At 55.7% G+C, this 25643-nt stretch overlaps 3 protein-coding genes across 4 annotated transcripts in view; 2 read left to right on the top strand and 1 right to left on the bottom strand.

The window, feature by feature from the left end:
- PSMD3 (proteasome 26S subunit, non-ATPase 3) lies at positions 1–13276 on the top strand. The gene is made up of 12 exons (XM_004591160.3): positions 1–381; positions 3723–3913; positions 4973–5110; positions 6690–6826; positions 7644–7834; positions 7985–8088; positions 11198–11312; positions 11406–11525; positions 11648–11751; positions 12013–12168; positions 12701–12751; positions 12845–13276. The coding sequence occupies exons 1-12, from the start codon at positions 171–173 to the stop codon at positions 12920–12922; spliced, it is 1596 nt and encodes a 531-aa protein (XP_004591217.1). The 5' UTR covers positions 1–170; the 3' UTR covers positions 12923–13276.
- Positions 13277–18146: 4870 nt separating this feature from the next.
- Positions 18147–19758, top strand: CSF3 (colony stimulating factor 3). The gene is made up of 4 exons (XM_058675853.1): positions 18147–18150; positions 18297–18466; positions 18709–19062; positions 19387–19758. Exons 1-4 carry the CDS (start codon positions 18147–18149, stop codon positions 19549–19551), a joined length of 693 nt encoding a protein of 230 aa, XP_058531836.1. The 3' UTR covers positions 19552–19758.
- A 1419-nt stretch (positions 19759–21177) lies between these two features.
- The window catches only part of MED24 (mediator complex subunit 24), a 36935-nt gene continuing 32469 nt past the window's right edge, over positions 21178–25643 (bottom strand). For both annotated transcript variants that reach the window (XM_058675220.1, XM_004591161.2), the window contains exons 20-26: positions 24112–24376; positions 23638–23819; positions 23362–23452; positions 22955–23054; positions 22182–22262; positions 21740–21888; positions 21178–21630 (exon numbers count right to left, since the gene is read on the bottom strand). In XM_058675220.1, coding sequence (XP_058531203.1) covers positions 21514–21630; positions 21740–21888; positions 22182–22262; positions 22955–23054; positions 23362–23452; positions 23638–23819; positions 24112–24376 — 985 coding nt within the window. In that variant the 3' untranslated portion in view covers positions 21178–21513. The remainder of the gene's footprint in view (positions 21631–21739; positions 21889–22181; positions 22263–22954; positions 23055–23361; positions 23453–23637; positions 23820–24111; positions 24377–25643) is intronic.

Here is a 25643-nt window from a genome sequence, read left to right as displayed (position 1 = left end):
GTCCCCAGAAGGCTGTGCGCCGGGAAAGGGTTTGCAGCTGCTCCGTCATCGTGCGGCCCGACGCGAGCGCGCGCTCGTGTGCAGGCCGAGCTCAGTTCCGGGTCCTCGGGGCGAGGACGGACGCGAGGCCCCGGCCTCGGTGCCCGGACTAGGCCGCGACCCCGGGCGCCATGAAGCAGGAGGGCTCGGCGCGGCGCCGTGGCGCGGACAAGGCCAAGCCGCCGCCGGGCGGAGGGGAGCAGGAACCGCCGCCGCCCCCGGCCCCGCAGGATGTGGAAATGAAGGAGGAGGCGGCGGCGGGCGCCGGGGCGGCCGGGGAGGCGGACGGCAAGCCGGCGGCCGAGCACTCGCAGCGGGAGCTGGACACCGTCACCTTGGAGGGTAGGGGACCGCGGTGACAGCGGGGCGGGGGCCTGGGGTCGCTCCCTGCTGCTCCGACCTCGGGCCGCCTGCCTCCGCGTCCTTCTCCGGGGTTGCATGCGTGTGGGGGCCCCTCTGGGCCTGGCGAGCTCGCCTCCCTGCTCCCTGTCCCGGCTCGATGGAGGAATCCCACCCGCCCCTATAGCAGGGGCCTGCTCGGTCCGCCAGAGCGGAATATGGGAAAGAAGTCTGCCTTGAGCACACTCCCCCCGCGAGAGCGCCATTGCCATCTACCAGAGCTCAGTGGACGGCCCCGAGTGCACCCCCACCTGTTTGTAAAGGGCTTAAATACACTCACTCACTTTTGTTGGATAGCATCCCATCTCTGATACTGCTTCCCGCACTTGACCTAAGTTCTGCACACCAGTCTCCCAGTTTCTCTTTTTTCTGTTTGTTCCTAGTTTCCTGTCTCTTCACTTGAAAGGCAGAGCGTTCATGCATCCGCAGGGTCACTTCCGCCAATGCCCCCCAAGAACCCGGGGTTCAGTCCAGGCCCTCCCTGTCAGGAGAAGGGACACGGGTGCTGGAACCGCACCTGCTGCCTGCCCGCGAGCTGGGGTGGACTCAGTCCCCACCAGGTATCGGCCGTGGGGCCCAGGTGTAACAGCCACCAGCACGGTGCCCCGCCTGTTGTTTCTCTAATTAAGGCCGTGCTGGACCTGCCGCAGCCCCATGTGAGCAGCATCCTGTCCACTCCAGCGAGAGCTCTTCCTCGTTGAGATAACCAGAGCCCTGCCCCTGGGACCTCAGGACCAGCTCCTAGCTACCTGAAGGCTGGACAGCAGGATGAGTGTCTTAGTAAAGATGCCGCTCCCTAAACCAAGGCCGGGCGGCGGCTGAGGGGTCACTTAGCCCTTGCCTGCTGGATGTGTGTGTGTTGTGGAGACTTCGCGTGCTAATTCAGGAGTTCCTGCTCATTGTAGGAAAGTGTGAGAAGTAGCAAGCGAGAAAACTCAACCCTGACTTTTGTTTTCCCCCTTGAGCTTTCAGACTGCTTCCCCTTGAGATTCAGGCATAGATACTGCTTAGGTGTGTCTGTAACTAAATACAGACGTGTTCCTATCTTCTGTTTCACGTAGTCCATATCCACTTAATTTCAGAAACATTTGTTGCTGACATAGTATGGAGGTGATAAGTAGAAGCTCTGGAATGTGATTTCCCCGTGTGTGTAAATGGGAATAATTGTACCTACTTCATGGGCTGGTGAGCTCTGCGGGACATGGGAAGCAGGTGTTCATGCTGACTGTTACTGTATTGTTACACGGCCCAGGCACCTTGTGCTGAGGACTGAATGCGCCACAGTGTGGGATGGTGCCCGCTCACTGCATTCCCTTGTTGCTGTATATAACTAATCCTGCAGCAGTCAACACCGTGCATGTTTTATCAGACGCAGGGAGCTCTCCTCCGCTCCCCAGATACACACAGCAGCCATCCCTGCATTAGCAGGAAGCTGGCAGGAAAAGCCAGGTGCCTGACCCCACACCCAAACTGTCTAATGCATTTACAGTTGTTTCTTCCTTCTTACTCTCATTTTGCTTGAAAGGCAGAGACTGAGGTCTTGCAGGTGCTCCACAGATGCCAGCCAGCCAGGGCTGGGTAGGTCACTTGCAGGAACCTGCAGCTCAGCACGGCTCTTCCACGTGGGTGGCAGGGACACGGATGGTTGAGCATTAGCAGGACGCTGGATCAGAAACCAAGCTTGGATGTGAACAAGGTTCTCTTGATACACTACACCGATATCTACCCCTTTAATCCACTTTGATTATACTTCAGTATAAATCCCCAGGATCTATACATCTGACTCCAGAAGGGTGAACATAGGGTGGGACCTATATATTAGAGTGTTAGTTTGAGTCCTGGTTACCTTGCTTTCGACCCTGCTTCCTGCTGAGGCATCCTGGGGAGCTCAGGTGCTTGGGTCCCTGATGGAGTTCTAGGCTCCTGACTTGAGCCCAGTCCAGTCCTGACTGTTGGAAACACTTGTGCGTGAACCAGTGGTTGGAGGATTTCTTTCACTGTCCCTTTCTGTTACTCTTCCCTTCGGTTAGTTGAAAAGTAATCATTCTTTTTAAAAACTTTTAAATACTAGAAAAAAAGATTTATTTATTTTTATTGGAAAGGCGAATTTACAGAGAGATGGAGATACAGAGAGAAAGATCTTCTGTCTGCCGGTTCACCCCACATATGGCCACAACGGCCGGAGCTGATTCAAAACCAAGAGCTTCTTCTAGGTCCCCCACGCAGGTAGAATGTCCCAAGGCTTTGGGCCATCCTCTGCTGCTTTCTAAGGCCACAGACAGGGAGCTGGATGGGAAGTGGAGCAGCCAGGACGTGGACTGGCGCCCATATGGGATCCTGACGCATGCAAGGGAAAGATTGAGCCATTACACTGGGCCCAGAATGGTAGACATTTTTAAAGTTTATGTTGGGTGTTATCCAGAAAAAAAAAATGATGCTAATTTACATTATACTAAAAGGTATATACTATATGCCTTTTCACTACGATTATTTCTTATAATTTTTTAGATTCTGCTAATTTGGTACTTAAGAAGGTATTTGCAATAATTGAAATACTAGTAAAATATATTCTTCAAATGTGTTAGCTATTTGTCTTCTATGTTTATATTGGTATCTTTACTTTGAAACTGTAGCAATATAGTTTCTCAGAGCCATTTATACAGTTCTTAGTACAATAAAATATGCCTAATCACATTTGATGCAAATACTTTTCTTAACATTATTACATAAAAGGTATTTTTCTGAGCTCAAACTCGTCAATTGTGACAGACTTCTCCCATTTAGTCTTCCTTTATTGATACCTGATAAATGTCAGTGTGTTTTTTACTTATTTGAAAGGCAGAGATGGACAGAGAGAGGACTTTTCTAACTGCTGGCTCACTCTCCAAATGGTTATAGTAGCCAGGGCCGAGCCAGGCTCAGGTCCAGCGCTGGGCACGCCCTGTGATCTCCCGCGTGGGTGGCTGGGGGCCCAAGAATTTAGGCGTTACTGACTGTCCTCCCAGGCTGTTAGCAGGAAGCAGAATCGCAGGCAGAGCAGCCAGGGCTTCAGTCTGCACTCCAACCTGGGATGCTTTGTCAGGCTGCAGTCTCTCTCACTGTGTCCCATCGCCAGCCCCTCTGTGTGTTACAGATCAGTGTATGGAATCCCTAAGTACTACTTCATCCTCTGGGACAGAAGAGGTGATCGGCCACCTTCTGCCCTATGTACAAGGCTCCCCATAACTGCCTGCTGTAATACGAGGAATGGAAGTGACGTCCTGTTCTTGTCTGGTCCTCCGCAGACATCAAGGAGCACGTGAAACAGCTCGAGAAGGCAGTCTCCGGCAAGGAGCCGCGGTTCGTGCTGAGGGCCCTGCGGATGCTGCCTTCCACGTCTCGCCGCCTCAACCACTACGTTCTGTATAAGGCTGTGCATGGCTTCTTCACCTCCAATAATGCCACCCGAGACTTCCTGCTATCCTTTCTGGAGGAGGTGAGTGGGTGCTGCCAGCTGGGTGACTGACTCTCAGGGTAGTTGTTTCCTGTCCCCGGGACCTGTCTTGTGCGAGGCCGGAGTAGCCCATTCAGTCATTTCAGGATCAAGGAAGCCTCGCTGTGCTCTGTGGTGTCTTTAGAGTTAGGACCTCACGAAACTCCCCTCCAGACTCTCCACTGCCTCGCAGCACAAGCTCTCCCTGTGTTGGGTGACTTGTCCATTGTCACAGGAGAAGTTGCCCTTTGGCCTGGGACATGTCAGAACGTTGGAGCAGTGATTGAGAGCATGGGTTTGAGGGCTGGAGTGGGATTCAAATTCAAACTCCACAGCTAGTACCAGTGGCACTTGGGCAGGTGGCCTCAGCTTGGGGCATTCTCTGGATGGATGTGATGGGTGGATGAGGGAGTGAGGCCCTCTGGTGGTCGTGGTGGGTGCCCATCACCTTTATGACTAGATGTAAACCCAGGACATCCCTGGAGCCAGAACAGTTGAGCCCTGGGCTGTCCCACGGCCAGTGGCTCCTAATCTGCCTCTCTGACCTCATTGTGGTTGAGGGACTGGCTGTTAGGCATCAATTCTCTGCATTTTGATGACTCTTTCTGGAAATTAGCACTGGGTATACATCAGCTTTCTGCAGATTTCCTTTATTCTAACTTAAAAAAAAAAAAGCTGTTTGACCTTCCTGTTGTTGATCTCACCTTCCTAAAGTCCTATAAGACAGTGCGAAAATCCTGTGATTGCAATGACTCGAGTGCGGTGGTCTCTCATCTCGTCTAGACTGTGGGCACTTGGAGTTCCTTCCATCACCCCATCACCCCTGTGTGTCGTACCGAAGCCCTGCCACTCCAAGCGTGGCCAAGCCATTCCAGTTCTCCCACTATCTAAGGCTTGAGAAGCACTGGGAAATAGAAGGCGGCATGTGGTTTCTCGTGTTTGCACATGACAGACACTCCATAGTCTGTGCTGCCAGGCACAGTGGAGTTACACAGGCAGAGCCGCATGGTCGTGATCGCTCCACTAACCAAGCTTCTCCATGCCGCCTCCTGTCCTCCCCAGCCCATGGACACCGAAGCCGATTTACAGTTCCGTCCCCGCACAGGCAAAGCTGCGTCGGCACCCCTCCTGCCTGAAGTGGAAGCCTACCTGCAGCTCCTCACCGTCATCTTCCTCATGAACAGCAAGCGATACAAAGAGGTACCCCAGGTCGTGGGAAGGCCATTGATGACCCCCGTGCAGTGTGGGGGACTGGGGGCGTCCCTGGTGAAGAACTAGAGGTGATCCTGGGCTCTTAAGAAGCTTTGCTGTCAGAGTTTATGCTTGGCCGTATGTCTGGGCAGGCCCCGGGGCAGGGGGCTGGCAGTGTGTACCTAGCTAGGACACGACCAGCAGGGGCACTCTGGGTAGAAGTAAGTTTGTAGGCAGACCTGAGTTCCTATTCCAGCCTTGGGAAATCCGTTAATCCCCTTTTTTAAAGCATTCTATAAATTAGTATGTTTTAAAATATTGAGGGGGGGTGTTGGCACAGCAACCTCCTGCCAAAAATTTTTTATCTGGAAGATGTAGAGTTCCAGAGAAAGAAGAGAGGTAGACAAAGAAATCTGTCAACTGGCTCACTCCCTAAATGGCCGCAACGACCCAGGCTGAGCCAGGCAGAAGCCAGGAGCCCCAAACTGAGCCATCCCCTGGAACTTTGCCAAGCATTTAACAGGAAGTGGAAGTGGAGAAGCCAGGACTTGAACCAGCACTCATTTGGGGGTGCTGGCACTGCAGGCCATGGTTTGACCCACTGTGCTACAATGCCAACTAGTTTCAATTAATGCTGGATCCCCTATATCCTATTTCAGGTTGCCTGGTTCTAGTCCTGTCCAGCTGCCTGCCAAGTACTTGGGTTTCTGCCACCTGCATAGGACACCTGGATAGAATTCCTAACTGCTGGCTTGGGCCTGACCTAACCCCAGCTATTGCAGGCACCAGGGAGTGCACCAGTGAACGGGAGGTCCTGGCTCTCGCTCTCATTATCACACTCCCTTTCAACTAAACAAATGGAAATATTTGTGCTGTGATCTGCGGACAGTAAGCTCGTGATATTTTAGTAAATGGCAGTTAGTTGGGGACTGCACAGCTCCATTCAGGGCTGCCCCCACTGCCCTGCGAGGGCCAGCTTCCTTGTCAGCCAAAAATGTAAGAGGCACACGTGAAGTGACGGATTCCACTTCAAGTTCCTGCTTTGCTTTTTTGCCTTTCCCTACCACTGTTCTCTTTGCTTTTGAGGTATAATTCACCCTTAAAGGATTTGATTTAGAGGGTTTTAATATACTCACAAGGTTGTACAACCACTACCGTAATTAAAGAAGGAGTCATCAGGCCTGTTAATAAGCCCCTCCCCCATCCCCTCACTCCAGCCCCTGGCAGTAGCTGCTTTGCTTTCTGTCCCCGTGGAGGACATTCCATGAGTAGGATTACACAATATGTAGGCTTTGTGTGACTAGCTGCTCTCACAGCGGGCTATCTTTAAGGTTCCTGCATGTAACCTGCATCAGGGTTTCATCCCTTTTCATGGGTGAATAGTGTTCTGTTGTATGGATAGACCACGGTTTGTTCTCCAGGCCTCCACTGGCAGGCAAGTCCTCGGGTTGTTTCTGCTGTGGACATTTGTCTGCAGGTTTGGGTGTGGATACAGCCCGTTCTCCGGGGTGTGTACTCAACAGGGTATTTGCCGGCTTGGGTGATCCTAGTTGTAACTTTTGGTGGATGACTGCTCGATTCTCTCCAGGCACAGAAAATCTCCGACGACTTGATGCAGAAGATCAGTACTCAGAACCGCCGGGCCCTGGACCTCGTGGCCGCCAAGTGTTACTATTACCATGCCCGGGTCTATGAGTTCTTAGACAAGCTGGATGTGGTGCGCAGGTATGGGCTGTCTCACTTGCCGCCCTTGGGGTTAGGGGCTTGGTCAGTCACTGCTGCAGAACAGTGGACTTGACAAAGGTATCAAGCTAGTAGCTACAGGGTGCGCATCAGGAAGAGGGAGGGACAGGCAACATGCCCCAAGCCAGGAGAGGGCCAGCTGTAGAGGGACATAGGGGTAGCTCTTGGGAAGTTAAGGAATGTCCCCCTGGTTCTTCCCTCCACCTCACATTAAGGGAGATTGAGTGGTGGCTTAGAAGTGGGGAAACAGTCCATAGTGACCCACATTTCCCTCAATATCCTTGCAAGAGTTTATAAAGGAAGTGTAGTCTGGCCCATGGCAAGTGCTTGGCATCTCCTGCCCTTCATCCCCCTTCCTGACTCTCAGCCAGCCTTGCCTTCTGCTTGCCTGTCAGTGTCCCAGGCCCTCTCTTGCTCCCAGCCTTTGCCTGGCCTCTCTCCCCACCTCCATCAGGCCTTGGCCAAAACATTGCCCTTCCCAGTGAGTTCTGCGGAGACCAGGCCACTTAACATTGCATCACCACCTTCCTCACCATGGTATCCCTGCTGCACAGCCCCTGGTCTCCACACAGCCCTGCCACCAGCTGCACGACTGCCCGACAGATGCGGGCCATTTCAGGCGTGGACTTCCCAGGAGCTGAGAGAGCGAGCTGTGTGTCTCCCAGAGTTGAATATTCAGAATTAACCAGAAAAGCAGCTTGTATCACTTTTTAGGGATTGGGAGAAAATGAAGGCTCAGAGACGTTTCACAGAGTTCTGATTTGAGGCCCTTGACCTCTGTTTTCTTTTGTCCTAAAAGTTTCCTGCACGCCAGGCTCCGGACAGCCACCCTTCGGCATGACGCAGACGGGCAGGCCACGCTGCTGAACCTCCTGCTGCGAAACTACTTACACTACAGCTTGTATGACCAGGCTGAGAAGCTGGTGTCCAAGTCTGTGTTCCCCGAGCAGGCCAACAACAATGAGTGGGCCAGGTACCTCTACTACACAGGTGAGCAGGGGGCCTAACCTGCCCGCCAGAGGCTATCTCAGGCTCATCTGGCGTAACTTTCCTGAAGGGTGACTGATCCGTGAGAGGCCCCTTTGGTACTTGGGTTTGCCAGGGACTTGGTGGCACCACGCACCTTTCCTCCACCCGCAGGACGAATCAAAGCCATCCAGTTGGAATACTCAGAGGCCCGGAGAACGATGACCAATGCGCTTCGCAAGGCCCCTCAGCACACGGCTGTCGGCTTCAAGCAGACGGTGAGCCCCAAGGATCATCCCCCCTGTATGCCGCCCTCACCAGAAGCCACTTCTGTTCATGGGCCTGCAGCACAGCCTTTAACTCTGCCTGTGCACAGGATTGCTATGGGTGGCTGTGGGCAGCTGCCAATGGCACACCTGGCATTTGAGCTGGAGAGTGCTCTTGGGCAGATGGGGCTGAGGTGGGCCCGCATTGTGTTGACAAACCCTGATTCTCCTCCTGCCCGTCAGGCAGCAGGTGTGACTGAACAAGGGAAGCCTTCGAACGGGAGATGACCCTGGCCACTGAGAGTTGCCAGTACTGAGTGTTTGACTTGTCCTTGCTAGTGAGGCCCTGGGAGAGAGGAAAGGATAGCAGAGGTGTCTCAGTGGTAAGATGTCAGAGAGAAATGGGGAGTGTTGACTCAGAAGGGCCGGAGAGCCTTGTCACGCAGTGCATAGCCGGAGTATGTACCCAGTGTTCCCCCACTGCCACCCGAAGACACCCCCCCCGCCGTCCTGGGTTCCCCACTCCCCATGGACAGAGAGCAGGATGGATGTGCAGGTTAGTCAGGTCAGTGCTGTGGGAGATTTCATTCCATGTCTGCTCAGAAGGGCAGAGAAAGGCAAATTTTTTAGTTATTTGTTTCAGTTAAGGGATCTTGAAGACAAAGTTAAACTAGCTTTTTAAATATTGAGTAGAGCTTTTTCAAGAAGGAAAAGTGTTTCAGACTTATGAACTGTACAAGCAGGATGTGGAATTACTTGCAATGTAAGACCCTGAAATACTTATATCAGAAATGGCGCTGGCGTCACATACAGGCATCTGTTCTGTCCTGCCTGTTCCATCCAGCTCTCTCTCTGCTCCTGCCCCTGGCTCTGTCCAGCTGTAGCCATTTTAACTATTTGGGCAGTGCACCAGTGAATGGAAGAGCTGTGACTTTCAACGTAAATAAATCTTAGAAACAGTCACCAAAAATAACTGTCCTAGGCTGAGTCCTGTGGTGTGCTCGGAGAGAGACTCTTCCTGTTTTTAAGATTTTTTTTTTAACTTTTACAAAGAGGGAGACAGACAGAAAGATCTTCCATCTGCTGTTTCACTCCCCAAGCGGCCGCAGTGGCCAAAGCTAAGGTGATCCAAAGCCAGGAGCCTCTTCCAGGTCTCCAATGCGGTGCAGGGTCCCAAGGCCTTTAGACCATCCTCTACTGCTTTAAGAATGTTTTTTAAAAAACAATTTTTGTATTTGAAAGGTAGAGTGATGGGGAAAATAGAGCGAGGTCTTCCATCCACTGGTTTATTCCCCACTGGCTGGGACTGGATCAGACTAGAGCTAGGCGCCTGGGTCTCCCACATGGATGATGGGGACCCAAGCACTTGGGCCATATTGTACTGGTTTCTCAGGTACAATAGCAGGGAGCTAGATTGGAAATGGAGCAGCCGGGACTTGAACTGGTACTCACATGGGAGGCCAGCATTGCAGGCAGTTGGTTAATTTGCATCACAATATGGCAGGGCTTTCCAGCTAGATTTTCCTATGGCTGTGTGAAGTCTTGAGAGTCTGCTGCTGAGGAGCTCAATGGCAGGAAGCTGCAGTGCACTGACCTCGTGTGTGTGGTTGTGGAGGGTGCCAGGAGAGGCCAGAAGGGGTAAGGGCTGTGTGTCTGGAAGAGGACAGCAAAAGGCCGCTCTGGAAGCTGTGCCCCGCGTCTGTCAGCCGCCTTACTGGGCGAGCAGGACGCTCACCTGGGTTGTATCGAAACACGACTGCCAATGAGGTGCAGAATACAGTTAGTAGAAACCACACTGCAACCTGGGAATTCCAAGCCTTCCCGGGCGGGGCCTCTCCACAGCACCAGCCTCTAGTGATGTGGGCGGGCCAGTAGCAGTGCGTGCAGTGTGTCGCTGAGCTCGGCTGGGTGCTGTTCGTGCCACCAGTCTGCGCGCGTGTGTGTGTCACTGTGTGTGACTGCTCATGCTGGCACAGGATCTCCTAGGACCTTACTCCGCTCCTCCTGTTCTGGGGGTTAGGCCTTCACCATGGGAACTGTAAGGAGAGACAGTGCAGCCCCTGAGGCTCACTCAGACTCTGGCAGGCACCAGATATCCAGCTCCCACTTGGCGCATACCTCTTCCCTCTGGCAGCCCCACATCTCCAACTCAGCTTATCCCAAACAGGCCCCTAGTGCCTAGCTCCCCAGCCATCCCTCCCTCCTCGTCACTGCCTCACCGGGTCTTGTTTGGCCTGCCCTGATGTGCCCATGCCCTGATCCTAGCCACCAGCATCCTGGGCACGCCCCACTGACCCCTCTGTTGCCATGTGCGGTCACCTCACCTGGCCAGACTGGGTCTGCCTTTTCCTTGCCAGGAGCAGAAGGTCTCCACCCTGCTCAGAGTGGCATGTCCCCAGCACTATGCAGTATGCGGCCCGCGCTCCTGAGAGACCACCCCACCCTACCTCTATTCCCCAGACTGGACAGCCTCCTCTTTCCGCTGTCAGAATCCTTTCAACACTTAATGAATTCTTCCTTACCTGTGGATTTTCCCCCCATGGTAGATGAAGCCAGGACAGCCCCTGGGCATGTGGAGGTGAGGAAGCTGGCCACTTAGGGCATGGCTGCTAACCACTCAATCCTGACACTTGGGATGTGGTCCTGACAGCTTGGGACTCTGTCCTGCCCCATAGGAGTTCAGTGGCTGGCCATTTGCCCCTTCGCTCCACCTTCCTTTGCACTGGCCTAGTCCACATGGACACATCAAGAAATGCTGCACCTGTGTCCCCGGCAGCTTCTGTGTCCACCCATTCTGCTTGCCCACCGAGCTCCCAGGCTAGATGCACAATCCAAGAGCAGCACACTGCTTGTGTCTGGCTCCATTCTCCTGGCCTCTGGGCCATCAAAGCCACTACCTGGCTTCTCCCTGAGTGTATTACCCTGTTGGAACAGCAGTGTCCACTACTTGGCCAGGGGGCAGGAAGCCTAGGGCTTTGTGTGCCTGGGGCAGCCGGTCCAGCACATGGCTCCCAAGGCTGGGCCGTAACAGCCGGGCTCAGGATGCCTGTCCGTGCCACACCGATCTGTTCTGTCTTGGTCCTCAGTGGCCCCTGACCACTGCTCCCGTCTCCTCTGTCAGGTGCACAAGCTGCTCATCGTGGTGGAGCTGCTGCTTGGGGAAATCCCTGACCGGTTGCAGTTCCGCCAGCCCTCCCTCAAGCGCTCGCTTACTCCCTACTTCCTGCTGACCCAAGGTAAGCCTGCCCTCCTGGGACCTCCAGACCTTCCTGTGTGGCCTCGGAGGCCTGAGCCCATTCGCATCAACTACCTACTCCTGTGTTCTGCAGCTGTCAGGACAGGAAACCTAGCCAAGTTCAACCAGGTCCTTGATCAGTTTGGAGAGAAATTTCAAGCAGATGGGACCTACACCCTGATTATCCGGCTGCGGCACAATGTGATTAAGACAGGTATGGATCGGAGCTGCTGGCGGAGTGGGACCCAGATGGGGCTTCTCCAGGGAGACCAGCCCTGGGGGTGCATGTGAGGGGGCTGAGGGCCTGTGCCCACCCTGCTCCCTCCCCTCTTGCAGGTGTGCGCATGATCAGCCTCTCCTACTCCCGCATCTCCCTGGCCGACATCGCCCAGAAGCTGCAGCTAGATAGCCCAGAAGATGCCGAGTTCATTGTTGCCAAGGTGGGCTGGGAAGGGAATCATGTTGGCTCAGGTCATGGCCCTCCTGCCTCATGGCTGGCAGTAGGAGGTGGACCACGTGGTGAGCAGGCAGAGGAGTGGTACAGTCTGTTCAGGACCTGCAGGTCATTCACTGCAGAGCCAGGCAGTTATCTGTGTGTGTGTGTGTGAGAGAGAGAGAGAGAGAGACTATGAGGGTGGAGGAACAGGCTGGAACTTAGAAAACAACTGGGTGGTGACCTTTGCTGTCTGGGGGACACTCAGGCCATCCGGGATGGTGTCATTGAGGCCAGCATCAACCACGAGAAGGGCTATGTGCAGTCCAAGGAGATGACTGACATCTACTCCACACGGGAGCCCCAGCTGGCTTTCCACCAGCGCATCTCCTTCTGCCTGGACATCCACAACATGTCTGTCAAGGTGAGGCCCCTGTGGTGGGCGCATCTGCAGGGGGAGCCTCACAGCGATGCTGTGCAGGGCCCAATCGACCTGGCCCTGAGCCCTGGGACTGCCCTTAACCTCTGCCCTCTGTCTGGATGGCTGCCGGCCTGGTTTGGGCAGAGCTGGATTGGAGGAAGTCTCCGCCTGCAGCACTTGGCAGGGTCTAAGTTGTTTGATGCATAGGAGGGTGGCGGGCAGTTTGCTGCTGTTAGCATTTATCTACTGGTTCCCACTGGTCCCTTCCTTCCAGGAAATGGCTACCTTGCTGTGCAGTGTGTGAGACGTGGAACATGGGGCTTTTGTGTGTGGTCCCTTGGCTTGCCCCACCTCCCGCCACTGCTCCCACTCCTACACCCCTGCCCTCCCTGCATAGCTGCCCGCCAGGCCAGCCTGGAGAGTGCTCAGGAAGGCATTGCTGTGTGCACTTGTAGGACACTAGGGGTACATATAGGTCTGTTGTGTTAAGGAACCAACCCTCCTTTCTTCCCTCCCCCGCCCCACTGTGTTCCAGGCCATGAGGTTCCCTCCAAAATCCTACAACAAGGACTTGGAGTCAGCTGAGGTAAGCACTGCTTCCTGGGTGCAAAGGGAAGTGGGGGCTGCTCAGAAGCCTGGGGATGCCCCGAGACCCCACTGTCCTCCTCCCACTCCTCAGGAGCGACGTGAGCGGGAGCAGCAGGACTTGGAGTTTGCCAAGGAGATGGCAGAAGATGACGATGATAGCTTCCCTTGAGCGGGGGGGCTGGGGAGGGGTAGGTGAGCGGGGACCCCCCACCTGGGGAACTGCCACCTTGTCCCACACTCAGCTCACAGACTGCATCCGTGCAGGGGGTGAGGTGAGGGGTACTGCGAGCTTGCCCCCCACCTCACCCCAGAGCCCTTCCCCAGCCGGTGAACTTGGCACACAGCGACAGGAGAGCTGCAGGCCTCCCCAGGGCAGGGTCCTGGCTAGTGGCATGGGCGGAGGAGGGGAGGGCAGCCTGTGCTCTCCTAGGGAGTAGGGCACTGGAGTTGGGACATGTGTTCAGTTCTGTTTTTTGAAGCTTCAATTATGGTTTTTAAACAATAAAAACATTCTCCAAAGTTCTCTGTGCATCACTTATTATTCTCCGCTCCTTGGCTGCCATATCCAACGGCCCAGGATTCCCCTGAGGCCTGGCGTTGAACAGAGTGAGGGCCTGATGCAGTGGCAGGGGAGGAGGGAGCTGAGGGCTGGGGCTGCCTTGGCCCCCCTTCTTGGCTCACAGGGCCAGGGGACTGCGGCAAGACCATGACTTAGAGGCTTCCTGGTTTGAAATTAGGAACCTCGATTTCTAAAAGCTAGAAAGATGGTGAGTGCTTGCCTGCTAGATGAGGAGAGGAGGGCAAAGGCTGCCCAGGCCCCCTCCCAGCACCACTGCTCCCACACCAAGGCCATGTGTGCTTGGGCTGGCCACTGGGACACTGCTGTCTTGCTCACACCACGCTCTGACTTCTGAAAAGTACCTTTTGTGGCCTTTGCCACTGGCCTCATTTGCCCCCTCCACATGGCTGAATTCTACATCCTCCAGGTGGCCTGGGACCCCCTCCCGTCATCAAATGCTGGTGGGAAAGCTGTTAGGTGTGATATTTGTCCTTTCTGTCCAGTGCCCAATGGCCCAGACTTGGCCACGGTTGCTGACTCCACCCAGCCCTGATCAGTGATCTGCCATCACCGACTTTAAGCTTCTGCTGACCCTCATTGTGTCGCAGACACTTAAAGCAGACTGGGAAACGGCCACCTCTTTCAAATCTCTCCCGTCAGGCTTTGTGGCAGATGTGTTCCTAGTGTCTAAATGCATCAATTTTTTTTTTTAAATATGAAAGATTTTGAATGAGAGTGAAACAGATCTTCCATCCTCTGTTTCACTCCCCAGATGGCTGCACCAGCCAGGACTGAGAGCCAGGAGCTTCACCTGGGTCTTCCCCCATGGGTGCAGGAGCCCAAGCAGCACTTGGACCACCTGCTGCTGCTTTGCCAGGCCATTTGTAAATGGGAGTAGCAGGGAGTCAGAGCAGAAGAGGAGCAGCCAGGACACCACCACCAGGAGCAGCCACCATGGCTCCAGCCCCTGAAAGGACCTTCAGTTCTCTTCCAGGAGGGGAGCTAATGGACACCTCTCTGTGTTCTGGGATATGAGCACAGGTTCCTGTGGGGGAGTCACCCTGCCCTGCCTGGTCCCGAGTCCCAAGTTCAGCTCATTGCCTCAGGCTGCTGCCACCTTCCAGCCTCAGCACGAGGGTGGGGTGGCGGTCCTGGTCTCAAGTTGGCTTGGCTTTCTGGCCCTTGACCAATGAACCTTATCTCAAATGCTGGAAAAGGTTATGTGTACATGGCAAGTGCAGCTGCTCACAACTGTGTCTTACCTGTTGAACATTTCTAGTTGCAACAGTCTTCCCAGGGCTGCCCTGCCACACAGCTTACAGATTCTCACCTGGCCCCAAGGCCTCACCTGGCCCTTTTAGGGTTGGTAAGGGACTGCTGAGTTGATTGCTGTCACAGAATGCTGGAGTCCTTCACTGTGATTTCCCAGTTCTTGCCCACCAGTCTGGGGACTGGAAGCCTCCTGTCCCTTGACTTTGTTTCCTGGAGAATCTCACTTTCCTTCTTGAAGAGCTCACTGCAGTCCTTACTGTCAGGTTTGGTTAATTTCAGAAACATGGAAGTACAAGGAACAACATAACGAATTCACCTGTACTCTACCCAGGCTTTATAAATGTCAGCACTCCGGCGGCGTGGCCTAGCAGCTAAAGTCCTCGCCTTGAAAGCCCCGGGATCCCATATGGGCGCCGGTTCTAATCCCGGCAGCTCCACTTCCCATCCTGCTCCCTGCTTATGGCCTGGGAAAGCAGTTGAGGACGGCCCAATGCATTGGGACACTGCACCCGCGTGGGAGACCCGGAAGAGGTTCCTGGTTCCCGGCTTCAGATCGACACGCATCGGCCCGTTGCAGCTCACTTGGGGAGTGAATCATCGGACGGAAGATCTTCCTCTCTGTCTCTCCTCCTCTGTGTATATCTGGCTGTAATAAAAAAAAAATGGGGCTTGGCAGCGTGGCCTAGTGGCTAAGGTCCTCGCCTTGATCCCATATGGCTGCTGGTTCTAATCCCGGCAGCTCCACTTCCTCTCTGTCTCTCCTCCTCTCAGTATATCTGACTCTGTAATAAAAATGGAATAAATCTCTTAAAAAAAAAATAATAAAAATAAAATAAAAATAAAAATAAATGAATAAATCTTTAAAAAAAAATAAATGTCAGCATTCTGTTGTGGCAAATTCTTTAATCCAAGACAAAAGGACATTTGCTGGCTAGCCCAGTTGGAAGTCTGTGGCTCCCTCCCTGGGGGCAGCCACTGGATGAATTCAGAGTAAGCTAGTTAACATTTTAATACTTTTACTAGAAAACACACTACTGAGCTTTTACATTATTGTAAAGGGTGTGTTCTAGCTACCTGTATGTGGATGGCTATGTCCACTCAACACTGCTGTGAGACTGAACTGGGGATGGCCACGCCTAGCGCAGCCCCAGGCACTGCGCATGCTCCTGTGCTCTTGTCCTGCCGGGCAAGTGGGAAGGTGGGCTGTGGGTGGATGGATTAGTTTTGTCTAGCCTGTCCCCTCCTGACAGATGCTGACAATGAGTTTCCATGGAGTCACCAAGACAGCTGACGCTTCAGAGTGCATCTCCATGTGTGTCCTCACACACACACCAGCTACATACATGGTTTTCAAACTCAGAGCCAGTGTTCAGGCATGTCGTCTATACGGCCCCGTCTCAACTACTTTATTCCACCTCTCTAGCACAAAGGTGGCTACAAACAATATGTAAATGAAGTTCTTATGGACACTGGAATTTGAATTTTTTACACCATATGAAATATTCTGATTGTTTTCACGACTAATTTTTTAAATTATTTGAAAGGGAGAGACACAGACACCATCAGGCATCCACTGTTGGCGGCCATCTGGGGAGTGAACCAGCAGATGCAAGATCCAACTCTCTGCCTTTCAAGTAAAAATGTAGAAGCCATTCTTCACTCCCAGCGAGGTGGGGTCTGCCTGTCCCAGCTCCAAAGCCTAGCAAAGCCGAGTCACTTGGGCACAGGACATGCATAGCTCCGTCTTACTACACATCTCCAAAGATGCTCTGAGTCTTGCACCAGAAGGACACAGGAAGTGCAGGGAAAGCTGCCAGCCAGTTCTGACTGAAGGAGCATGGGGGGGCGGGGGCAGTGGGAAGCAGGAAGGATACAGGAGCCTCCTGCCAGGCCCCTTGTGGGAAGATGAACTTGGTCTCCAAGCTCCCAGGATTGTGCAGCACCTGGGTCCCATGCTGCTGCTAGCAAACTCATCCTCTCTGCTTGGTCTTTAGGAAGCACCCTTGCCTGGGACTACAATGTGGATTGTACCGCTACCCTAACAGCTCTGCCACCAGCTAGTTTTGTGGCCTGTGAGGCCCTCGGGAAGGAAAGAAGACATGACAAATTTATAATGAAAGTGGCCTCACATTTAGGGGTACCTGACAGCAGCTAGGCCACAGGTTTAGGAATGTGGCTGTCCTGCCCTCTGCGGCCTTGTTGGGCCCACCCTCTGCTCCTGAGTTGCTGGGCGCATAGCTGGCAGAGTGGAGGGCACAAGGCAACCAATAACAGAGCCACAGGTGACAGCTGCCAGCTGTGGCCACCAGGGGGCACCCCAGACCTAGAAATGGGCCCACCCAAGCTGACACGTCCCCTTCCTCACCCTGAGAAAGTCATCTTCTTGGAGCGCCTTTGGGTAAATTGTTCAGAAAGTGACAACCCTGGGTGTGGTCAGCCAGACAGCCCAGGCAGGCTCCATGCCAAGGCAGAGGCCCAGGTTGTAACATGACACTGCACCCCATGGCCTTAAGTCAGACACTTCCTTATCAGGCCTAGTCCGCAGGGTTGGTGATCTCACTTTCAGCCCTAGCAGTGCCCAGTTCTGTGGCATGAACACGGCAGTTTCTTCTTGTCACCTCTGGCCTGTGTCCACCTGAGGGCAGTACATACTGACTGGCACTGAGAATGGCCAGGGGAGCCGCAGACTGCACCCTGCCCCCCAACTCCAAAGTCTGGGAGACTCTGCGGTCTCTTGGGCCGTGCACCAAGGCAGTGATTGGGAAGGTGGAAGGGCAAGGTCAGGTGAGCAAGAGCTCAAAGGGTCTTGCTTCATTTGGGACAGGCATCCGGCTTCCGCTGGCCTCTGCCACATTCCGGGGGCTTAAAGGAATGAGTCAGAGCGGGGGGTATTGGGGAGTTCCCAGCTAATCAGCTGGGAATAAGACAGGCTGGAATTTGGGAAGATGCCTATCCTGGGGAGGAAGGGTGGAAGAGGGGGAGATGGCAAGTAACCCAGTGCCCCCATCTCAGGCCCCTGGCCCCTCACAAACCAGTCTCTGGGGAGAGCGGGAAGAGCACAGATGGGGTTTAACAAGCTGCTCTCTCTGAGTTTGGGAGCCCAGGATACAGGTGACCTGACAATCCCAAAGGAGAGAGGAAAAGGGGGCTGCCCCAGCGTGGCTGCCAGAGAAGGGCAGGAAGCCATCCCAGGCCTGGTCTCTACCCCATCGGCCTCCAAAGCTTTTACCAGCCAGTTGGCCTGGGTCTCCAACACCCGGGAATGACATGGACCTGGGAGGGGCCAGAGGGGAGGAAGAATTTCAGGGGGACCAGACGTCAAAGGAGCTGAGATTCCACAATTTCACAAAACTTTCGCAAACAGCTTTTTGTCCCACCCTCCTTGCATTGTCTTGGACACCAAATTTGCATAAATCCTGGGAAGTTATTACTAAGACTTAGTCGCTGCCCCAGGTAATTTCCTCCAGAGCCTCCATGGGGTTCTGTATAAAGGCCCTGAGGCACTGGGCCCTGACAGAACACAGACCCTTGGCCACACATGCTGCTCAGTCTTGTGAAGTCAATGGGTGAGTGAGCAGGCCTGGCGCTGAGCGGCTGCCTGCCCTGGGGTGCGGGAGGGAGGCTGCAGTAGCAGAGGAGTTGGGGAGCCGCAGCATCCCTGGAGAGGGACCCAGGTGGGGGCGGGCTCTGTCCTGACTCCATCCACCTCCAGCCCTGCAGCTGCTGCTCTGGCTCAGTGCTCTCTGGACGGTGCACGAGGCCGCCCCTCTGGCCCCTGGCAGCTCCCTGCCCCAGAGTTTCCTACTCAAGTGCTCAGAGCAAGTGCGCAAGATCCAGGTGGACAGCGTGATGCTGCAGGAGGTGCTGGTAAGGGAGTCACAGGTGCGGGGGGGGGGGGGGGAAAGAGACCTGGAGCAGGTGTGGGGGCTGTCATCAGGAAGGGGTGAGGAGGGAGAGGCACACAGGGAAGAAAGGAAAGGTGGCTGGGACAAGGCTGTGAAAGTGCTGGCTGGGCCGGGGGTCGGGCAATGAGGCCTGGCAGGACAGGGAGGGAGGGGGACTCAGAAAGGAGCAACAGCTGGGCCTGGCAAGTGTCACTCGGTATCTTCTCCCACCCCGCACAGTGCACCACCTACAAGTTGTGCCACCCCGAGGACCTGGTGCTGCTGGGGCACTATTTGGGCATCCTGCAGGCTCCCCTGGGCAGCTGCTCCAGCCAGGCGCTGCAGCTGGTGAGTGTTGGCAGGGAGGGCAGGCAGAGTGGAGGAGGAGGGTCTCGTGGGGCGGGGGGCAGCAGGGCTGACCCTCCTGCTCCTGCTTGGCCCTCCCAGACCAGCTGCCTGAGCCAACTCCACAGCGGCCTCGTCCTCTACCAGGGTCTCCTACAGGCCCTGGGAGGGATTTCTCCACAAGCAGCCCCCACGGTGGGCAAGCTACAGCTGGATGTTGCCGACTTTGCCACCACCATCTGGCATCAGGTGAGCCTTGCTGGGGAAGGCAAGCAGTGAGGGCGAGCCAGCCACTGGCAAGGCAAGTGGACAGGGTGCCCTGAGGATTCCTGAAAAACCTGAGGGTGGGGTGACAGTGACATTCTTGAGGGCCTGGGCACATGAAGCCACCCCCTCTCAAAGCCAGGGCCTTCCCTCTGCTGGCCTTCTTGCAGTCCTCTTGAGGCAGTCAGGTGTGGGTTCTGGAGCTCCCTTCAGTCACGCGGCCTCCACAGTCCTGTCAGCTCTGAGCGTTTCCTCATGTGTGCCAAGGCCTGCAGAGGGAGCCCTCACCTCATCTCCTCTCCCTTACAGATGGAGGTCCTGGGGTTGGCTCCTGCTGGGCAGCCCACCCAGGGCACCATGCCCACCTTCACCTCTGCCTTCCAGCGCCGGGTAGGGGGCGTCCTGGTTGCCTCCCACCTGCAGAACTTCCTGGAGCTGGCCTACCGTGTGCTGCGCTACCTGGCCCAGGCCTGAGCAGAGCCTGCCCCCTCCCCCATTCTATTTATCTCTATTTAATATTTATGTTTATTTAAGCCTAATATTTAAAGACAGGTAGGGTGGAACAGCTACAGACTTCCAGCTCCTTTCCCCTCCAAATTTCAGTCTCCTGCTTTCAGCAGTGAGCTAAGCTCCTGTCACACAGAGCCCGGGACGGGAGGTAGACAGCTAACTCCCTGTAAGGCACTGGAGAGAGTCGCACCCAGGGGTCCTGGAGGGGCCGGCACTGCCTTGCACAGCAGCATTCTCCAGTGGGCTCCTCCAGTCCCTTGCTCTGGCCAGCCAGGTCTCTTGTTTCCCCATGACCCCACGCCACATGACGGCCAGCACTGGGAGGCCGGGCTCTGCATCGGGGACCCTGCAAATTCACCTGTGAAACCATTGTACTGTGAAGAGTTCTGGGGCCTGAGCAGGGCCTGGGCCCCTGGCCCACCCTGCTCCCTTCCCCAGCAGAGAGGAGGGGTCTTCTGCTGTGAACCCTCCCCTGCTCAGATTTCCTCACTGTGACCAAGCTCCCGGGTAATAAAAGGCGTGTCTCCAGAAAATGTCCTCCCTCCTTCTTGGGTTTGACAAGAGCCTGGCAAGACAGGGGTGCTGCAGGATGGGAGAGGCCAGAGGGAGAAAAGTAGGGGTTAGGGTAGCACTCACTGACCTGGGCCCTCCTGGAAGCAGACCTAGGCCAAGTGCCTGCTGACGACACGGCAGCCACGAGAGAGGAAGGCTTCTGGGGGTGGGGCAGACCACTAAGGTGGGAAGCACAGAAGCACTGACCATGTACATGGGGCCAATGGCTTCCTGCCTCTGCCACCTGAGCCCAGCCACAAAGCTCCCATGGCCACAGAATGATGAAGCCGACTGTCCCTGCCCGGACCACAGACGCAACACCTGCCTCCCCATCCTGCCCAACCCTGCTCGGGCAGGGAGCACCTGGTTTCTACCTGGCCCTGCCTGGCAGAGCTGAAAAGGATGGAGCACAACTCAGGAGGGTGGGGATGTAGTGTCTACACTGCAGGCGCCAGGCACACCTCCAGCTAGAGGATCCCCACAAACTGCCCAGGCCAGCCCAGGCCATTCTCTGTGGCGTTTTCCCGGTCCCCAGCATGAGTCACCTCCTGTTCCCCTTCACACACTGGCAGAGACAGCAAGGCTGGAGTCTGGTGGCCTGGCTCAGGCTTCCTTCGGGTTGCTCAGAGCATGAGGCAGCAAGGAAGGGCTAAGGAGTGCTAGAAGGGACAGCTCCACCTGCAGCCTGGACAGATGGAGGGATGACTTGCAGCCCCAGCACCATAGGGTCCATGCCAGAACTTCTCCCACCTCATGGTAAGGCTGAGTGGGTGGGCCACAGGCCAGTGTTGTCACCCCATCCAGGGCTGGGGTCTGAGTGTGCGCACACACACACCCTGGTTCCCCAGTCCAGTGAACACCGGAGTCCCAAGCCCTGCCCTCCTGAGCCTCCACTCCACTGTAGGGGATGCAGGGAGAAGACACTGCCCTGGCCCTGTTGGCACAGACACCCACGACATCACAAGGGACCCGCAAGGATCTTTATTTACAAATGAGCTGAGGTGGGCTTTCCCTCATGTGTTAAAAAAATATACACATGCACACACACATGTGCACATGCACACACACACACACACACACACACCTTACACAACTATGAGGTCCTGGGGGCCAGTCTGCAAAAGGCAAGGCCAGATTGGGGCAGGAGGGAGCTGCCCTGAGCTAAGGATCCAGGCTGCTCCCTGTTTTTAAATATTGGCAGAGGGGAAAAGAAATTATCAACAAACTGGGAGCTGCCTAGGAAGTCAGGAGTGGGAGAAAGATCTGGAAACTGTCAGGAACATGAGCAACCAAGTCTCACCTTCCCTCACTCTCCTCACCTAAGGCACCTAGGGCCACCACCCTCCCAGGTGTTCCTGCGGCCCCTGGAAGCCCTCAGAGTGCAGCAATGGCTTTGGCAGCCACCTGGCGTCCCAGGGGCAGGCTGAGGTCCGTGATGGCTAGAACCACCTTGGGGCTGGATGTGGCCGACAGCTTCACCAGCTCCGAGACCTGTCACAGACAGACACGCACCAGTGGCTCCCCGCCTTCCTCGGGTGGGGTGCTGTGGCCGGAGCAAGGAGAGCCCATCCTCCCCCACACCAGCAGGGGGGGCACTCACGGTGGTGAAGGGCATGAACTGTAGGATGCTGCCTCGGCTGCCCTGCTCCAGGCAGTCCACACACTCCTCCAGGAACCACTGCACAAACTGGGTGTGGGGGCCGGCGGTGCGCGCACTCAGGATGGAGGAGATGAGCAGGAAAAGGTTGGCTGTGCAGGAGGGAGAGGAGCAGAGCTTGTGGGGGACTGGGGACAGATCAGGGTCTGGGGGAGGTGACGCTGAGAGCTCCTAAGTGGGAATGAGCAGGAACGAGGGGAACATGCAAGAAAAGAAATGGCAAGGCAGCCTGGGGACCAGCAGTGCTCACGCTACCAAGTGAGCAGGGACGCGAGGGGCGCAGAGGGTGGGGGCCTCGCCCAGCCGCTGTGCCCTCACCCTCCCTGAGGAAGAGGGGCTCCCGTGGGCACAGCCCCTGGGTTTCAGAGCAGCAGGGGGCACTCACCCAGGACTCGGTTCAGAGGGTCCCTCATGTTGACTGTGTGCAGCTGGGAGGCTGACAGGGAGCTGCTCATGGAGCGGTCGGCTGTGGGACACAGCAGAGGGGACACTGGGGAAATGGCCATCACAGTCTCAAGTGCCTCTGCCAGCAACAGCCTCACCCTTCCTCCCTCCGGGTATCAGCTGACCCACACAGGACCCAGGGAAGCCCTTAGCACCGCTAGGACGGGGGAATTCCCAAAGAGAGTGCACAAGGCAGCAGGAATGCCAGTGGGAACCCCAGAGGCCATGGCCAAGTCCCGTGCTTCCCTCACAGCCCATGAGCACAGGGACACTCAGATGTGCTAAGTCAACTAGCCCAGGGCTTGGAGGCCACAGGATCCCCTAAGAACCTAAAAAGTCGTAGAGAAGCTTCTAGTCTCAACGGAAGGAGGAAAAATGGAAAGGCACTGAAGGAGCTTCCAGTAGGAACCCTGGGGGAGGAGCGTGGGAAGCTGGGCAGGAAGAGCAGGCAGCAGCCTGAGCCCCAGCCCGGACCTGCTGCAGGCCACAGGGCATGTCACAGGGGAGGAAGGAAGGGCAGAGCGAGTGAGTCAATGGCACAGGATGGCCGAGGCAGTAACCCTACCGAGAAGACCTGTCACCCCCCTTGACCCTGTGGCAAGTGGGGAGGGAGGAGCTTAATGCGGAAGGGCACAAACAGACCCATTCCTGGTCCCCACTGGACAGGCGGGTGTGCCTGAGGTGGGGTCTGCATGCACCCCCGGCCTCACTCACTGGGGCTTGCAAGGATATTGGCGTCGTCCTCATTGGAGCTTAGCAGGCGCATCAGCTTTGACGGCTGCGTGTCGTCCAAGGGGAACAGGCTGCTATAGTCCTAAGGGGTAAAGTGGCCACTGCACATGCTGGGCTGGGACTGCTGCCCACAGTCCTGCGTTGCGTGTCTGTGCCCACACGGCTCTCCGGTCTCACCACCCCGGGGAGGACCAGGCCCACAGGAAGCGCAGACTGAGGGCAACCCCTGAGCCACCTGTCCAAATGGTGCCCAGCCAGGTCTAAATAAAACTGCACTAAGACGGGGGACCATGGCTGAGGCCCCCAGCGTGAGAAGGCGCCCCTCTCTGGCACATGCTCCAGGAGTGCCTGCTGGACTCGCACACGGGCAGGTGGGCAAGAGCCCCTACCTCAATGTCCTCACGGTGTCTCTTCTTTTGGCGGGAGGATGCCTGGCCCTTGTGGGATGAATAGGAACTCAGTGCACACCACACGGCGAGCCTAGCCAAGGGTTTCAGGAAAAGAGGACCAGTCAGAGGGGCTTAAGGGAGAGTTTCTACTCCCCACTGATCAAGCCCCATTTGCCCAGCTTCCAGGGTGGGCACAGGTCGGGCTACATGACTGGGTGGTGGGCGGGGTGGAGGGATGGGGTCTTCAAGCTCGGCAGGTTCTGGGAAAAGTCCTACTTGGCTAGCGCAGTGCCAGGGGGATCCATGAGACTCTGCCACTTGGAGGAGTCGGTGAGCAGGCTGGGCAGGATATGGCCCAGCAGGACCAGGGTCACCTGCTGCATGTCCAGGCAGAAGATGGAGTACAGCAGCTCCACAGCCCGCAGTGTGTGCTCCTTCCGCGTCTCCTTCAGCAGCTCCTAGATGTGCCACAGGGCAAGCAGGTGAGGGGCCCCACACCTCGTGCCCCTCCCACGCCTCGTGCACCACAGTCTCTGGCCAGAACTGCTGCCACAGTCAGCTCCTTGAAGCCAGGACAGTGCTGCTACCCCCATAGAGCTGACCACAGCTGCCCCTGGGCCAGCCCGACAGCTGCGGAGCCAGGGCCAGTACAGAGTCTGGCCTGCTCAGGTGTTCTTGCAGCCTTTTCTGGGTCTGTAGACACCCGTGGCCATGACCCACATGCCCGGCTCCCACGCGGTAGCCCAGTACCTTGATCAGATTGTTGCAGAACCAGTAGACGCCCCCCATGTGCAGCAAGGTGTCGAACACGTGGATGGAGCGGCTGTCCACCCAGCCCTTCTCCAGCACCTTGGCAAACATGTCTGTCAGCACCTCCTTGATGGGCCGCTTGGGGGGGAGCAGGTTCCAGTAGGGCATTGTGTCCACACCCGTGGATGGGAACTTAATCTGCGTGGCAGTCTGCTGCAGCACATCTGCACACATGTGCTCCAAGATGGAGTTCATGATCACTACCCTGGGCAGGTGGAGAGGATCGACAGGTTGGGCGCCATGGTGGGCAGGGGAGGCGTCATCCCAGCCAGACTTTTCCCTTCAACTAGGGTTACGGAAATATTCCGTAACAGATGGGGAACAGTCCTCATCTGGTACTGGGGCTGGAGACAACCCCCTGCGGAGCTGGCGGCGCTCTCCCTGGCCAGGCACCAAGCCCTTCGAGGCCACAGAGCAGTGCCTTCCCCCCTTCCCACAGCTCCAGCACCACACTCCCCCTCCAACCTCCCCACCCCCGGGCTAAGCCCTGCCAACCCTTTGACATAAATAAACATAATCACTTCCCCCTGGGCCAGTGCTTGAGGGGGGCTCCCCGCCTAGCCTTGGCCTCCTCCCAAGGTAAACAGTTCCTTCCAGGGCAGAACCCCTGGGCTGCCCCATACCACTATTCCCGGCCCTCAGTAGCTGGGCAAAAAAAAAAAAAAAAAAGTGTGTATCCAGGAATCTTCCATGCGGGTCTTGACTGCGACAGCAGACCCAGTTCTACGTGCCAACTGTTCTGGAATGCTGGGTGATACTGGAAAAGCTGGTAGGACTTCCAGGGCCATGCCCTGACCTGTACCAGGGAGCCCCAGGTTGCCCACTACTCCTCACCCACCCAGGGACTGCTGTGCTTAGGGAGGGATTAGGGTAACCAAAGTCCCACTACTTGTGGGAGGACAACGTGGGAGGAAAGGAAAAAGAGAACAAGGCAAAGGGAACATAAAGGATGTGATGTAACAGACCCTCCCCAAACGGCATTCTAGCTTTTTTTGTTGTTGCTACTTGTCCTTTCTCAAACGTCCACAATGGCTACCCTGCTGGTCATCACTGAGAACTGACCGGTGGGGCTGCTGATCGTGACACTTAGCACTCCTATACTGGAGTTCAACTCCCCGCTGCTCTGCCTCTAATCCAGCTTTTTACTTATCTGCCTGGAAATACAGCAAAAGACAGTCTAAGTACTTGGGTCCCTGCCACCCATGTGGGAAACCCAGATGGGGTTCCCAGTCTCAGCTGTTGCGAACATTTGGGGAGTGAGCCAGCAGATGGAAGATCTCTGTCTCCTTCTGTCACTCTGCCTTTCACGTCAGTTAGCCAATCTTTATTTATTCATCAATAAACTGATTTGTTGATGAATCCCCCCTCCGACCGTGTTCACAAAATCCAAGAGGGAGATATAAAAAAATCCAGTGTCCACGGAGCTAGGACTGGGAACAGCACGTGGTACAGCCCCACGAAGGAGCCTTAGT

Source organism: Ochotona princeps, chromosome 17 (genome assembly GCF_030435755.1).
Source record: "Ochotona princeps isolate mOchPri1 chromosome 17, mOchPri1.hap1, whole genome shotgun sequence".
NCBI lineage: Eukaryota > Metazoa > Chordata > Mammalia > Lagomorpha > Ochotonidae > Ochotona > Ochotona princeps.
Note: the sequence above shows the minus strand (reverse complement) of the source record. Positions and strands in the feature narration are given on the sequence as shown.

Coding starts and splice junctions, on each gene's coding strand:
- PSMD3 (XM_004591160.3), top strand. CDS start 171: ATGAAGCAGGAGGGCTCGGCGCGGCGCCGTGGCGCGGACAAGGCCAAG. Junction 7,835..7,984: donor CAGGTACCTCTACTACACAG/GTGAGCAGGGGG, acceptor CTCCACCCGCAG/GACGAATCAAAGCCATCCAG. Junction 11,752..12,012: donor CCGAGTTCATTGTTGCCAAG/GTGGGCTGGGAA, acceptor GGGGACACTCAG/GCCATCCGGGATGGTGTCAT.
- CSF3 (XM_058675853.1), top strand. Junction 18,467..18,708: donor TGCTGGTAAGGGAGTCACAG/GTGCGGGGGGGG, acceptor CACCCCGCACAG/TGCACCACCTACAAGTTGTG. Junction 19,063..19,386: donor CCACCACCATCTGGCATCAG/GTGAGCCTTGCT, acceptor TCTCCCTTACAG/ATGGAGGTCCTGGGGTTGGC.